At 40.9% G+C, this 15,957-nt stretch overlaps 1 protein-coding gene across 3 annotated transcripts in view; it reads left to right on the plus strand.

Moving 5' to 3' along the window:
* srgap1a (SLIT-ROBO Rho GTPase activating protein 1a) overlaps positions 1-15,957 on the plus strand; it is a 60,336-nt gene that overhangs the window by 29,105 nt on the left and 15,274 nt on the right. For 2 of the 3 annotated variants that reach the window (XM_086109426.1, XM_086109428.1), the window contains 12 exons: positions 102-164; positions 2,589-2,768; positions 3,248-3,376; positions 4,213-4,434; positions 5,546-5,647; positions 9,789-9,986; positions 10,723-10,807; positions 11,566-11,593; positions 11,905-12,010; positions 14,162-14,222; positions 15,490-15,567; positions 15,675-15,809. In XM_086109426.1, coding sequence (XP_085965552.1) covers positions 102-164; positions 2,589-2,768; positions 3,248-3,376; positions 4,213-4,434; positions 5,546-5,647; positions 9,789-9,986; positions 10,723-10,807; positions 11,566-11,593; positions 11,905-12,010; positions 14,162-14,222; positions 15,490-15,567; positions 15,675-15,809 — 1,387 coding nt within the window. Of the gene's footprint in view, positions 1-101; positions 165-2,588; positions 2,769-3,247; positions 3,377-4,212; positions 4,435-5,545; positions 5,648-9,788; positions 9,987-10,722; positions 10,808-11,565; positions 11,594-11,904; positions 12,011-12,558; positions 12,593-14,161; positions 14,223-15,489; positions 15,568-15,674; positions 15,810-15,957 lie in introns of all 3 variants that reach the window. The other variant, XM_086109427.1, reaches the window with a different exon arrangement.

A 15,957-nucleotide genomic window follows, 5' to 3' on the forward strand; every position in this document is an offset into this window, starting at 1 on the left:
GTTAGTATTTGGAAATGTTAGCAGCAGAGATAAAATGTTGAATAAGCAATTTGCTCTGTTCTTCCTCATTGTTTTTCCCTCTCTTTCTATTATTGTTGCAGAGCAAGGAAATAGCATTTCAGCTCCAGGAAGACTTAATGAAGGTCCTTAATGAGCTATACACGGTAAGTAGTAATGATTTCCCATTTTTGAGCTAATGTGCTTTAAGTGCATTGCCCTGCATTGCCTTACTAAGAACTCCTGACAAATTGTCTCTACTGCTGTTGCTCCAAAATGCAACTAATAACATCTACTTCATTACAGTAGACAATAATAGAATTTTTTTAAAAAATCGTAATTCATATCTTGTAAAGTATGATAATCCCAGTAGAGTGGCTACATGAATTTAAGACAACTTCAGGAAAGCATTCCTAGAAAGGATGACAACAGAGGTAATGTGTTCCAACCATAACACAGTGTGTCACGCTCAAATCGATATACAATGTGTCACTCTTAATACACTCGTTGATTTGACCTGGTTTAGCCCTTGTTGATGTACATGCGCACATACAATGTTGAGGCATGCACACTTGGGTAAGCTATTGCATCAGACATCCAGAGTCCGTATGTCTGCCCCCACCAGTGTAATTACAGGTCTGGTCTTTCTCTAAATATGCCAATCTAAAAGAAGCAGCAAAGTCAACACAGCAGTGCCAGATTCTAGACCAGTAAGTGTGCAGTACATTGCCCAAGGTCAGTCAACCGTCCCTAAATTAGTGTGAGTTGAGCCAAACCCCACCAAAGGCAAAAGCTTCCACATTAGGCTTTGCAGCGTTCTCGCTGTCCAGAAATAACTAATTTTGAGGGAAAAAAATGTTTAGATTACGAAATGGGCTCGTCTGAATGTATGTTAAAGCTGAGGGTTTTTGTAAGTTTTGTGCTTGGAAGGGTTCTGGAGCTATAATTTGCTGAAATTTAGATCTAAAATTAGATATTTGAATGACACTTTAGTGATATGCAACTATTGTGTCCTAACTGTTCATTAATTAGATGTTACAGTCTTCATCATTATTTGTATGTAGGAGACCTAAACTGCAAATGCAGCAAGGAAATGCAGCCCTATGGGAGCAATAGACAGTTCAGACCCTCGGCTGGTTTCACGCCCAGGTCAATGCAGGGGCTTGCGTCAGGAAGGGCATCTCTCCTCAAACTTTGCCAAACAATTATGAGCCTTCATCCAACTAATTCCATACTGTATCAGTCGTGGCCTTGGTTAACAATGGCCGCCATTGGTGCCGCTAACCTGCAGGGCGGTGGTGGAAATTTATTTGCTGTGGTGGAAAGCACATTCACAAGCAGAAAGAGAAGAGGAACGCACAGAGCCTTGACCTGAAAGTGGGGACTTTGAATGCTAGGTTTATCACAAGAAAAGCTTGGGACTTGATGGAGTTTACCAAAAGGATGGAAATGGCCGGCACAAACCCTTTCCTCCAGAAGAACATAGGGTGACTGACAAGTGCAGAGGTAGAGCACATTGGTGCATTACATCTTGTGCAGACAATGTAAACTGAAAGAGGTTAGGGACTGTACGGTGGTGGTAGCGGAGAGTGTAGAGCCATTTTGGGGGTGAGGAAGATTCAGACGACAAAGGCATATCGGAGAACCATGTCGTCAAAGTTGAAAAAGGAAGCATGTCTTGCAGCTTTTTAAAAAGAGGTGAGACAAGTTCTCAGTGGGTGGGGAAAAACGTCCATAAGACTGGACCGCTAAAGCCAAGGATATCAGAGAGCCTGGCTGGAGAATACCTGGCATGAAGATCTTTTCAGGTTGGCCAGAAAGAGAGATAGTCAGTACTCAGGATAACTAGCAGACCGATAATTGTCTGACTAATATTGAGGAAAAATGGTGTCACTTGTATCGATCCAATAACAGTAAATTAGGGCAATATTCAATGCCACCTCAAATACTCGAACATTGGTCTGGTTACTGTAGAATTGTCAGTTATTATTCCTCTGTGTTTACATATGACAAAGGTTTTGCTCAAGTATCGGGTAGCAGAAGCAAGTCTAATTTTGATGTCAAAATGTTGGTGTGGTGAGAACACTACGGCTGGGTCTGGGACATTTATATCTCTTGTCCGCTATTGAATACCTGCAATTCATATTCATGCTTTATTGTTTTACTTTCATTGATTAAGTCTGTATATAATGGATCTGTACTTAGTGACTGTGAATAATATGCACACTAACAATCTCTCGAGGCTGATGTTTCAATCCAAATTTTTAATCAGCAGTTCACTTGTAACATGATGCAATTCATCCCCCTGCACTAAAAGCTTTTCTCTAATGGCATCAGTATTCTTGTGCACATTGTCATGTGTAGATTATTGCACTGAAGCAAAAAGCCACGTGCTTGTTGAAGGTTTGAACCTGTTTGAACCAAATGCCATGCGATTAGGGAGAATCAACTGTGTGCTTTCTACAAATGGTCGGTCATACAGCAATGAGTTATTAGACTCCCGACCTGAGATCTCATTGACACATAAATTGCTTTGTATACCACACAAGCATGAACAGTTTTTCCTTGCAACCTTCCTTTTCTCTCTCTAGGTGATGAAGACCTACCACATGTATCACTCAGAAAGCATTAGTGCGGAAAGCAAACTGAAGGAGGCAGAAAAGCAAGAGGAAAAGCAGATCGGTAGGGCAGATCCAGTTTTCAGCATCCGCACGGAAGACAAATACCAGAAGCGCAACTCTGTGAAGAAAATTGAGAAGATGAAGGAGAAGGTACGTTATTACAGCAGAGAGTCACGTTTCTCAGCCGGGAGGGCTTATTTGTGGAAGTTCTGTTTTCCTTCTTTCTCGTTTTGAGACAACATATGAAATGTGCATTGGAAAGGCCTTTTTTTGGTCTTCCTGGAATATTCTGTAGTAGTAGGGAGTGTAGAAATATAGTTGATGAGGAGTGTATATATCAGAGTGCATTGGTCATTGGATGGTGACGAACAGCCTTCCGACAGTCTGCTTGAGAGGAAGTGTAGGCTGAAGCCTAATAGTTCAGGAGAAGTCTGATATGCTTTTTCTTATTTGTGACTCACGTCTGCTTTTAAAAAGCTCATGCTTGACACAGTTGTTCTCTGTCGGGTGTGCAGGGACAAAAGCACACTCATTGGTCAAAATGGCAATTCGTGACTCATCGCATAGCTCATTACGCCTCACACGCTCGGTTGTTCACATCTCATTCTTGATTCCAATTCTCTCATTAGCGTCAAGCCAAGTACTCAGAAAACAAGATGAAGTCGATCAAAGCACGAAATGAGTACCTCCTGACACTGGAAGCCACCAACTCATCTGTTTTCAAGTACTACATTCATGACCTGTCAGACCTAATTGATGTGAGTATTAATACATGCTTTTGTCAACATCTGTGTTGTGTTGTAGCTGCAGTGGCTTGGGTGTTTGTTTTTAAGGTGTTGTATTTAAGGACTGTTTTACACACCTTTAGAAGAGATTTCCAGTTGTAAACCAGTGAGGGAAGGACTGTATGTCAGTGCATTTTTTCTCTCAATTTACTAAAAAAATGTGTATTGTATGAAGCTATATGTTGGTAGTTTTTGTGGTTCGTCAATATTTCACTTTTGACTTGCCAGCAGATTGCTTTGAGTGACTTTCAGAAATCCTCCAGATACACATTATTGGCAATTGCTTTATTGGATATTGCGCAACATATTTTGGGTGTATCTAGTAATAGTCGTGATATTCAAATTGTAATAAAAGTAATATTGCTGCTAAATAGAATGAAGGGAGGGTGGACTTTTTTTTTTAAATCAAGCTATTGGGAATTTGTATTCCAGACAGGAATGAAGGAGATGACTGAAGTGTGATCTCTATTCTGCAGCATGCTGTGTGGTGAAATTACCCTTCACTCTGCCTTGCTCACAAGCCTTCAGATCTCTCCAGGATTTGTGTTTGAGAATTTATATGCAAAGATGCCTGCGTGAGCCGTATTGGCTGACTCAGCACATTTCTTTATTAATGGAGACGTTTACAGTGTAAAATTGTTTTTGTTTGCGTGTGTTTGTATTGTCTTTGGTGCATAAACTTTGGCCATATTTCTAATTTTAGACTATTTCAAATATGTTGTATCCTGAGTATAATAATGTGCTATAGAGGGCCAACTGGTTACAATGGTCGTGTCCAACAGTTACTTCCTGTTTACCTTTCTGTCTAGTGCTGTGATTTGGGATACCACGCCAGTTTGAATCGAGCCCTGCGGACGTACCTGTCAGCTGAATACAACCTGGAGACGTCTCGCCATGAGGGGCTTGACATCATTGAAAACGCGGTAGACAGCTTAGACCCAAGAAGCGACAGGCAAAGGTTTATGGAGATGTTCCCTACGGCCTTCTGTCCGCCTGCGAAATTTGAGTTTCAGCCTCACATGGGAGATGAGGTGAGTTCAGTTGAAAACAATGTTAAGAGCGAATGTAGTAACAGTACACTTTAAAGTTATTGTTGGGAAAACAGAAACTTCATTTCAAAAATACTTTAGAGATCATTATCCAAGACAACCTTTCCTCCAACAATTTAAGGATATTATTTCCTGATCCATTGTGGGTGATTTTTTCCTCTCTGAGCCTATATTCAGATTGCAGACAAGTTCGACCCTAATCAGTTTTTTTTTTTGTTTTTTTGGTACTCGTATGAAACCAGTACCCGATCTTTACTTATTTAGTCATGCATTTTTTATGGCATACTGAACGGCTCAGTTCCTATTTTTTCAAATCCGACCTCAGTCAATTTCATATCGGAACCCAGACCGGCGATGATTTTTTTTTTTTTGCAATGCGCCCCCAGTCTGAAGAGAGAGATCGCATGTATGTAATCAAAAGCCCAATATTCGCTCCCTGTCGGCGGGTGAGGGTGCTTGGGATGGAGATTGACAATTGTCCGTGAATCTGCAAAGTTGTTTTGAGTAACACTATTTAACATATTTGATTTTAATTGACTCCCACTTGAAACATCAAGGACAAAGTGGACATTTATACGATACGAAAACCTTTATTAGTCTCGCAATGGAGAAATTCCCAATTCACAGCAGCAAAGTTATGGTGATAGTTTTAATTCTGCCACGCAGACGGTTCATTTGTCGTGTGAGGCAATGATGTGACTTCATATTGATGAAAATCAATTATTAGACACTGACTGTTTCTTGAAATTACCTTGATTATTTAAGAAGGCAGGAAACAGATACATGTAATGTTTTGCAACACTTTTTTTTATAGCTCCAGGTGTTTAACATTTTCAAATTATCACTTCTACAACATCCCTAGAAAATCATAATTTCCCACCACTGGTTAGCTACTTTTAGACACTCGTGGGCTATTTATGTGGTCCTTGAATGGGGGGTGGGCACCTGGTGCCCACATCCACCATGTTGGAGAGCCCTATTTTTATTGATAATCTGTTTGCTTTCATTTGCAAAACCAAATTCAACTGTGATTAGCAATGGAAAAAGTGATTATCGGCTTACATATTAGACATTTTTTTAATTATTCTTTTAGGTGGGCCAGATCTCAATTCAGCCACCAGTGAATGGAGAGCTAATACTGAGGTTCCAGCAGCTGCAGTCTCGCCTGTCTACTCTGAAGATTGAAAATGAAGAGGTAAAGCAGTTTGAATTTTAAGCATCCTTTTTATATTGGGAATTCCTTCAGTAATGTTGCATGCAAATACGTAAACTCTTTCAGTGCCAAGCGTTTTCTGAAAAGACAACTACAGTGCCAGCCGATTTCAAGCATTTTGACTCATCTTTCAAGGCCAACAGAATTTTGTGTGTGTAAAAAAAACCCCTATGGTTCTTCCTTATTCCGTTATTCAGTAATCGCCATTTGAAAATACCTTGGTTTCAACCAAATCACCAATCACGGGGAAATTAAGGAGAAAACCAGCTTTTGTGAAAATATGTTTTGTCTGCAGAACAGTGACTTTGGCACTTATATTTTTGGGTTTAGTGACATCTCAACAGTCTTTCCCTTTTATAGCACATGAACAAAAACAATGAAAATGTGTTTTTTAATGACAAAATAATTTATTTACATGCGATAAAGTGCATCAACAACAATTTCACATTTGAAAAACTATTTACAGAGTTATAGCTATTGACAGGATTGTGTGCGTGGCTGGGTGTGTGTGTGTGCGTGTGTGTGTGTGTGTGTGTGTGTGTGTGTGTGTGTGTGTGTGCGTGTGTGTGTGTGCGCGTTTGTGTGTGTGTGTGTGTGTGTGTGTGTGTGCGCACGTGCGTGTGTGTGTGTGTTTAATACCTGTAGTTTTAGCCATACAGGAGACGGAATTTTACTGGGGGGGTTTTTTGCACGGGGTACTGTGATTTTTTTTTTTTTTCTCTTTGCACTGTGCGGAACTTTGGGAGAACGATCTGTGTGATACAGTTACAGCACATTTACAAAAGCATGATTGTGAATATTGTCATCCGTCCATTAAGCTGCATAGGAAGTTGGCGCTTACCTTTGTGTCTTTCTGAATCTCTGCTACTATCGAATGATGTAGAAGGGAACCACACATGTGACAAATACAATTGGGTCGCTGTGTAAATTCGTCAGCCCTCGATTATGAAAAGCCTTTCAAATATGGCTCAAACAGCCATGTTGCTGGATGCGGGAATAAGAATAAGAATAACCTTTATTAGTCTCGCAATGGAGAAATTCCCAATTCACAGCAGCAAAGTTATGAAAGGAAGAAGTAGAACAACAAAATATAGGAGCTGCTGGAAAGGCAGCCACTCACGCGCCGCCATTTTGAAGTCAAAATAACAAAAATAACACAACACAACACATAGGACACAGACAGTCGTGCAATCTTCACCACTTTTCTGCATACACTTTGTTCTCTGAAGCAGTTATAGATGAAAGAGGAGAGGATCAAAGTGTCCTTTCACCAGTGGATCAGAGACGTCATGCTGAAAATGTGCACACGTCTGCTACAAGCTAAGTTTTGAAAGCAAACACGAAGCTGTAGCGTCCATTAACGAAAAAGAGATTGGCTCACATCTCCTGTCCCATGTAAATCCACTTCAATTCCAAGCCGCGACTCCCAGTTCCACATCCGCATCGGCGCTCCGCGCTCACGCTCCTTTCTTCTCATCGTCGGCTCCTCAAGCCTTACATCCATCCAGCCGCAGACCGTTCAACAGCACCGATCTCTCCGCTGAACAAAGCGGGGCTGTGAAAAATGCTGCCCATTACAGGCGCAAGACACAAGCGCCCCGGGACAGTCCAGCAACGACAGTCAAATGGCGCTGACATTCCTCCCAGTCAAAAACAGTGCTGGTATACCCATGCTGCCGAGAAGGCGCAACCACCAAGCAGAGTCTCCTTCTTGATGAATGTCGTGGCCAAAAAATGCTGAAAAAAGTCCACATCAGGTCCACACGACGTAACAGCAAACACAAAGTGACAAAACAAACCAAAAAACAACAAAAAAAGAAAGGCTCATGAGAGCACTTGCCGACGGCTGCCTACTCGGGCGCCATCTTGAACCAGCAGTGGCTTTTCTAGTGTTTGTCATGTTTCCACCTCCACTTCCTTTGAATCATCTCCGTCATCTTCCTTGTCAACATTGTTTGGTCTACCACAACAAACAAAGTGAGCTGCTTGTAATTGACCTATCGCTTGCGTTTCACCATTCTCTTGTCCTCTCTCCATACTACTTTGCACAGTTCTTCTTTCAAGTAAAGGCGGATTGCCCCACATTACTTCTTCTGCTTTCTGTTTCTATCCAAAGAGACCAACTGCTGCCATCAAGTGTTCACAGTTAACCAAGATTAAGAAGGGAGTCTCATCCACAGGACACCACGTCATCATTTTACTTGACAAATTCTCTTGTCAGTGGCAAAGAGTTAAAGAGTTAAATAAATTAGAGTTAAATAAGACGAGAGATTATAGTCACATCCATCAGGCTGCTCTCTCTCCTGTCTGAACCGCTTTCCGTCTTGCCTCTTCCTTTTTTCTCAGTTTCTTTCCCCTGTCCACATATGAGCACTATTCTCAGTATTCCACAATGACTGAGGATTAGAATATTTGGGTATGGTATTTCGAAAATGAAATGTTTGTGCAGAGGACCTCTCAGGACTCATCATGTATGGCGTCATTGGTCATCAAAACTGACACACCAGTACCTGATTGTCTACAAAAAAACAAACAAACAAACAAAAAAAACCCCCAAAACATTAATCTGTCCATTTAGTATTCAACATACCGGTATTTATTTCCCACATTAGTTCTTGTGATGACAAGCTTGATGTCCTTGTATGGATTAAGTGGATGTCCTGGTGGGGCAAAATGGAAGGACACTGCTGCCTTGTGTTATTATTACCAGATGGCCTCGCTACCCTGGCACTGTGTGCCAGACGCATCCTTGAAAAATGAACGTTAAAAGCATTTTGACGACACCAAGCATGAACTGTCAAACATAGCAAGCCTGTCTTCATCCGGCCGGGAAACGCTTGAGGACAGTGCTTGACAGAAGTGCAGCTGTTTCCTTTGCTCTTTGATTGCTGTGAAATGGTGAAAAATTGCTGAATTTACTTTGCATTAGTTGTGGATTTTTGTTTTAAAAGAGAGTTCTTGTTGCCACCAAGCAAGGTTCAAGGTCTGATATTTGCCTCTTATTCAGTAGTGTTTCCGAAGGACACAGTTGATTTATTCCTTGTGATTCATCATCCTTTTATTTGAAATAATATGGCTTTATAAATGTCTTGAATTTTGAGCAAGGAAAACAGATTTGAGTTCCTCCTTTGTGCTCTTGTCTCATACTTTATATAGAAAATACATGTTTCCTGTCAGGTTGTTTTTCCCCCCAGATAAAAGCAACTACATCAGAGCTCCACTTATAGTTGGTTGATGACCGGATTCCATCTTTACGACTACATTGAGTTTTAAAAGCTACAGACATTTTTAAACCTCCAGAATGTTATACTAGGTGTGAGTGTTCATGACTTAAAGACATACTGCTGTCTTAAATAAGAAGAATCTTAAAAGTGGGCCACGTCAATTGTAATTTTCTTTCACATATGAAATGTTTGCCTCCCTTAAGTCACAATCGTCAAGTCAAGTCAACTGTATTTATAGAGCACTTTCAAACAGCCATCGCTGCATACAAAGTGCTGTACATGGAGCAATTTAACATATACAATAAACAGTAAAACAAATTGGTAATAAAATAAATAATAAAACAATAGTGTGCATTAGTGGGCGAAGGGATGGAAAGCCGACACCTGACGCTACAATCTTCTGTTCCCCTTTGGCCCCTTTGAGCGCACATAACAAGATTGCTTTTACTTTGCCTTACTTTTTTTGTCATGGGCTAGCACTAAAAGGGGTTTATTGGATGTCACAACACACTGTCCTTCCTTCCTTCCTGGGCAATCGGCCCCCGTCAGGGACTTGCCCCCCCTCCCGGGTCCCACACCCGGTACGACTCTCGCTGGTGCCCCGCGAGGTTCACACTCAGTGCGGGCCCCGGAAGGGCCCTCGCCTGATTTTTGTTTAAGGAGGGTTGTGGGGCGGCTACTCCCACTTCCCTCCGTTCCAGCGGGGTGAGCCCTGGGCGCCTCACCTTCCGGTGAGGCCCCACCTCCTCCCCCGCCGGCTGGTGGGCATTTAGCCGCAACTGGGGCCCAAGAGCCCCGGCGTTCCCCCCTCGCGCCACTTGGAGGCATCCCACCACGCGAGGCACAACACACTGTGCTTTGAATGCAGTCATCATCTTCGTCATCTCACTTATCTACAGGTGAAAAAAACATCGGAGGCCACTCTCACCACCATTCAGGACATGGTGACCATTGAAGATTATGACGTTTCGGAGTGCTTCCACCACAGCAGATCCACTGAGTCGGTCAGGTCCACTGTGTCAGAGACATACCTCAGCAAGCCGAGCATTGCGAAGAGGAGGGCCAACCAGCAGGAGACCGAGCAGTTTTACTTCATGGTGAGTCTTGAGGTCGCACGAAGCAAGCAGAGAGAAAGGGAAACAATTTAAAGCCTTTTTTTGTTTTGTTTTAATATATATTCTTCAGATATACAGGTATATTTAATATACAGTATATATATTCTTTCTTCTTTCTACCCACAATCTTGCTGCTGTAGACTGTAAATTTCCCCAGTGTGGGACAAATAAAGGATATCTGATCTGATCTGATATAAACATGGGTGCACATAAGCGGTGCGCAGATATGCACGTGCTCTGAAAGTATTAATGTGCGTCGGGTTCGAGTATGTCAAAGAGTATTTGCATACTTGAGCATTTTGCAGCTCAGCCAACTTGACTATGGTCAGGCCAGCCATCAGTCGAAGTCAACTCAGCCGCTACAACCACTGCTTCCAAGAGCCAACTTAAAAATAAAAGCCAAGTGACGTATTACCTTGTAATGGTAGAAATATTTTAAAATTAAAACTCAATGCTAAATCAGATCTCTGACTTCAATCTAGCCTTAAAACATATTGGAATGACTCAGCCATGCTTCCTCCTCTTCTGGCAAAGGTGGAGGTATCACAGACTAATCCTTTGATGTGAGCTTACTCGTTCCATTCTGAAAATGGACATGCTTTGAAGAAGTTCAGCAATTTCTCTGTGTCCTATGCCCTTAGCTGTCGTAATGATATCTTTGTGGGTGATATGACCGGCATTTGAGGCAGCTTTGTAATTATTTGAAATCCTCCCACAGAAATTTCGTGAGTTTCTGGAGGGCAGCAATCTCATCTCCAAACTCCAGGCCAAGCATGATTTGCTGAAGAGGACGCTTGGTGAAGGTACAGTGACTTGGCCATGAAGTGAACCTCTGAATAGTATGAAATTCCTTATTTTTACACAGTTATTCAATGATTGAGATAATGTATTGTTAAAATGTGAACATGTCTATCATCCTCTCAATTCAAATTATCATCATTAGTTATGCTGTGCGGTAACAAAGTCTCCCAAATTCCTGTAAATGATAGGAATGAGTTCTATTCAACGCCCTTAAGGCCCACCCCCCCTTCCTATTCATCCTCCCCCTTATTACATGTTATGTCTTGTGACTTGTTGTAACTGTCATATGCTTATTTATGTGCTAGGGTCTTTTTTTTATCCTGGACTTAAACTATCCTCAGAAGAGGATAGTTCGAGCGTGGGTTTTTTTTCCCCTCTCCCTACCCAGCGTTTTCCTTTCTGAATTCTGATTGTAATTTCCCCATTGCGGGACAAATAATGGATATCTTAATCTTAAGACAGGTCAAATACTGTTCAAGGAGCAGATGGCCTCGCCCCCCTCCCCAAAACAAAAAACAAAAATGAATCCAACTGTGAACCTTTCCGGCATTACCATGAGTAAATGGGGGCCCACATTTCTGTTCAGCTCTATGCTGCTGTCTTAAGAGTACAGATATGTGTGTTGAGATATGCATTGAGAACGCAATGGTCCAGGCAAGTGAAAGGTCACCTTGGCTTCTCAATGTGCATGCACACTACACTCAAAGACATAAACTGGCATGCCTACTCACCAAGCATTGTTTCTATTTTATCTCTTTAGGGCACAGAGCTGACTACATGACCACAAGGTAAAAACAAAAACAAAAACAAAAACAAAAAAAAACCTCCCACCATACCTCAGGACCAGTGTACATATTCAAGACAAGATACCATCAACATAATTTTTTTATGAGTAATTCATTATTTTGCCAATGCATTATGATCTCTTTGGTGAGTTTGATCACCCCCTATCCTGGGCTGTAAAGAAAAAGGCTGTTAGGAGGTTTTATCAGCATCTCCCTCACAACATGACTGTTTCAACATACCGGTAATTCATGGACGTAATTTTTACTGGAGGGTAACATTGCTTGCTACTTCTAATGCATTTTTTGTATTCTAGACATCCCAATGGCCTGTACAAAACCCACACAGGCACCAGGCGGGCTAGACCCCGCTCTGTTTTTAATGTTAGGTTATTTAATGGGAATATGGAGTCGTATATCAAGGTACCGAAAACCACACTGTCCGCTCAACATTGCTTCTCCTCCTCATTTTCTCTCTTGCTCCAGCTCTCTGGCCATGTTGATGGGATCCCCCAAGCTATTTAAGCTGCGGTTTAGCTTGAACCTGCAAACATCTGTCTCAGCCTAAACTGTAGCAGTGGCATGAATTGGTTGCAAGGCCTTCTGGAAAACGAAAAATGCCACTGGGATGGCTAAATGTTTGTCTCAGTCAGTTTCTTTTGACTCAGTGCTTAACCCCACATCAGTGAGTCTCTCTGGCATCTCCAGAATGCAGAGTCCAGTGAAAAGATCAGGATTCGTGACAGTCTAAGTGGATGCCAAACTGATAAAGTGTGCTGGCTTCCTCCTCTTCTTTTCACTGCCACATCCGGTGACCAGTGCCATCGTGTTCAGTTTCTGGTTCTTTTTGGTATAATGCCAGCACACCGTGGGTTGAGGGTGCACTCTTGGTAAAAGCCTTGGTGAGCAGCTGCTGTGGTCCTAATCTGGGTCTTGCTTCTTTCTCTCTCTTTCGCATTGCCTGTCGATAGCCGTGGACGACGGAACTCACATGCTCGTCATCAGGTAGACATCTTGAAGCATCTTGGGGAGCCCTTACTGCTTGCCTGCTTTCTATTATGCCTTAACATGACACTTATTTGTGTTTGTAGGTATCCTCTGACTCGGACAGATATGACTTGGTTACAGTTGAAATTACAAAGATGTCTCTGTGTGTCCAAGAGCATCAACTTCATTAATTCTGTTTTAGAATTAAAAAAAAAAATTAATTACACTTCACACTCGTAAAATTTAAGCAGTAAACTGTCTTGATGAAAACTTGTTCCGAGGCTTTTATGAAAAAGTGGCGTCACTATTATAACCCCTCACTGTAAGGCTGTCAATGACAATAGTGAAACAATGAAAATGTGTCTAGAGTGAGAACTATCAGTAACATGCAGTTACTATGCAATAATGCACTTCTACAGTGTCACGGCTTCAGGCTGATCATACGTGGGTTCAAATCTATATCATGTTAGGCCTTTCTCTGTGCAGTTTGCTTTGGTGGTTTTTGGAATTTCGCAAAAAAAAAAAAACAATCTTAAAATGCATCAAACAATATCTTCCGAGAAGTACTCATGTTTGTGTGAGTATTATCTATTCAGTAAAGTTACTTTAATCGCGATCAGTCACTCGTAATCCGTGCAAAAAGATACTATTACATAATTCTGCTGCACCAGACTTTTTCCTCAGCTGTCTGAGGTTCCACTTCCAAAATTGATGGGCAGTATTGGCATGGACCCTTTTGGACTGTGTATATACACATGAGAGCTGTAAACAGATCCACTGTAACATTAAAAGCATGCACTGCTATGCAGTACTGCTCTTCAGCAGTGGCTGGCACAGAACCAGAATAAGAGTGCAGCCCATTCCTGAGTGCATTTAGAAGATGTATCTTCATGCAACTACTTCACTTCCAATGTGTGAAGGCTTCTAAATGATAAATGATCATGATTCTCATGCAGGCCTTTGATGTGAATATACTGTCTGAGACAGGAAGTAGCTAAATATAGAATTTAAAATAAGTTAAAATTGAATCACAGGCTTATACATACCGTACCTCCCTGTAATCATAACATAAGTTGTAATCACTAATTGTAGCTGAAGTCAACTCTGTCTCTGTCAGCAAACTAACCATCACTTCCTCTTTTAACCCAATCATATTAGCAATAAAAAAAGGTTGTGCACGTTTTGCATGATTGTATGCTGTCGCTGTTCCACCAAAAAAAAAAATCAAGCCTAAAGAAAAACATTTTTGAAGTTAAAAAACAAACATACAAACAAACAAACGCTCATTGAATTTTAATTCTTTTTTTTTTTTTGTTGGACAGCAATGACACTTGTGATACATGTTATAGTATGGAGTATAAAATTGTGCTTTCACATTTGCCAAAGTCATTATTCCAGAATAAATCTGCTAATTTTATTAGTGTTTACAGAAGTAAAAAAAAAAGATCCAAGATATATCTAAACTGTGCAAATGTCAAAACACAGACTGGATTTTGATTTGATCCCAGTCTAAAATCCAGGATGAGTTGCTTTCTTAAGTTAAGCATGTACAGTATTAGATAAAGATGCTTTTTCAATCTTTTTAAGGATTCTGGGCAAGCTATTCCTCGTGTGGTTGAGAGCTGCATTCGTTACATAAATTTATATGGTGAGTTGTCTTTACTCTCTCTTGTGTAAAAAAGTCATGTAAATGCCACATGAATAGATTGACATCTTTCCTGAGCAGCCCAACTACTGTTTGTTGTTTAATGACTATGTACGATGCAAATTGTTGGTGTGTGACAAGGGAGTTTCCCTGACATTCATGGGAAAATGCACCGCTTGGTTCTCAGCTTCTTGAGTGGAAACAAGACCCGTAAAAGAATATTACCTCAAAGCTTTGAAGATGATATCCTTTGGTTTATAATGTCAGCTTCAAGCAGCTAATTGAGAAAGATAAATCTAAAAGCAGACAAACAGGCTAAATATAGCTCATTTTGATCACTGCCCTTTTTCCCCTGTTAAATGCTAATCCTAGTTTAGAGGCATGCTAGTTAGTCCCGCGAGGAATCTGCAGAGGAAAAGTGTTGATTCCGCGGAGAATAATCTTGATTCCGTGACTTGAAAGTTGATTTTTTTCGACGGTCATTAAAAATGACTTATAATGACCACTTACAAAGCAAATTAGTGGATGGATGAAGTCAGAATTCTTTTCAGAAATTATCTTCAAAACCAAAACACATTGGAACAGTGTGGTTATAAAACAATCAACATCAGTATTCTCTTCGTCTCTCTAGGGCAGATTTGTTTAACGATGATAATGGATTTTATTTTCATTACTTAGAACGTGCAAAACATTTCACCAAACTTTGGATTTGAAGCAGAACAAGTGCTATTTAAGCAAATATTTAAAGTGTAAACTAGCCATTTGAACTCGACTTTGTAAACATGCTACATACAGTATGAGAATAAATGTAATTCAACCACACAGACAGTTCATTTATTACGCGCGGCAATGACGTGACAACATCTTTACTGGACGTCTCCATGAAATGAAGAGAAAGAAAAGCACCCCCTCGCCCTCAGAAAATTCTGAATTGGGCAACTCGTGCCCTCCAGTGTGAACGTAGCCTGTCTGACCGTGACATTTAGCTGCTGGGATGAAAACGATATGTCAACGTAATATTCTGCACCTCACCCTTATTTCCATTCCTTTGAAATCCGCTGCAAATTCCGCCATCACGGAATTGCCAATTCCCATGGGGACTATTAAGTCCTCCTTAACAGAAATCATTCTTAATTCGAGATGGGGAGGGATATAAAGAGCAAAATGTGGTTTTGTTGACCAAGTCACTCTTTTTCTGCTCTTAACATATGAAGATATGTTTGCCTTCTTTTCCAGTTTCCTGACGATTTGTCTTTGTCTCTCTGAGCAGGCCTCCAGCATCAGGGAATATTTCGGGTATCTGGTTCTCAGTTGGAAGTCAATGACATTAAAAATTCATTTGAAAGAGGTATTTATTCAGCAAAACCTGAGCAGAGCACTTATGATTGCAACGTGATTCATTTAATTTACACTTAAAACATCCCAACTGACTTGATTAATGTGTCCATGTTAAAGGAAATGACCCTCTGATAGATGACGAGAATAATCATGACATCAACTCGGTGGCAGGCGTGCTTAAACTCTACTTCCGTGGCCTGGAGAACCCTCTTTTCCCCAAAGATAGATTCAGTGAACTGCTATCCTGCATCCGTAAGTACATATCTAACCAGATTGCATTTCTTTTACTCTTTCAAACATGTTCACTTTATTCAGTAATTCAGTTCAACCATTCTCTCAAACTCAAAGTTGTTCAAAGTTCACAACTTTGAACATTAAGAAAAAATAATCTTTCATGTGT

The sequence above is a fragment of the Hippocampus guttulatus genome, chromosome 4 (genome assembly GCF_054856545.1).
Source record: "Hippocampus guttulatus isolate MCC_2025c chromosome 4, RoL_Hgut_1.0, whole genome shotgun sequence".
Taxonomy (NCBI): Eukaryota; Metazoa; Chordata; class Actinopteri; order Syngnathiformes; family Syngnathidae; genus Hippocampus; species Hippocampus guttulatus.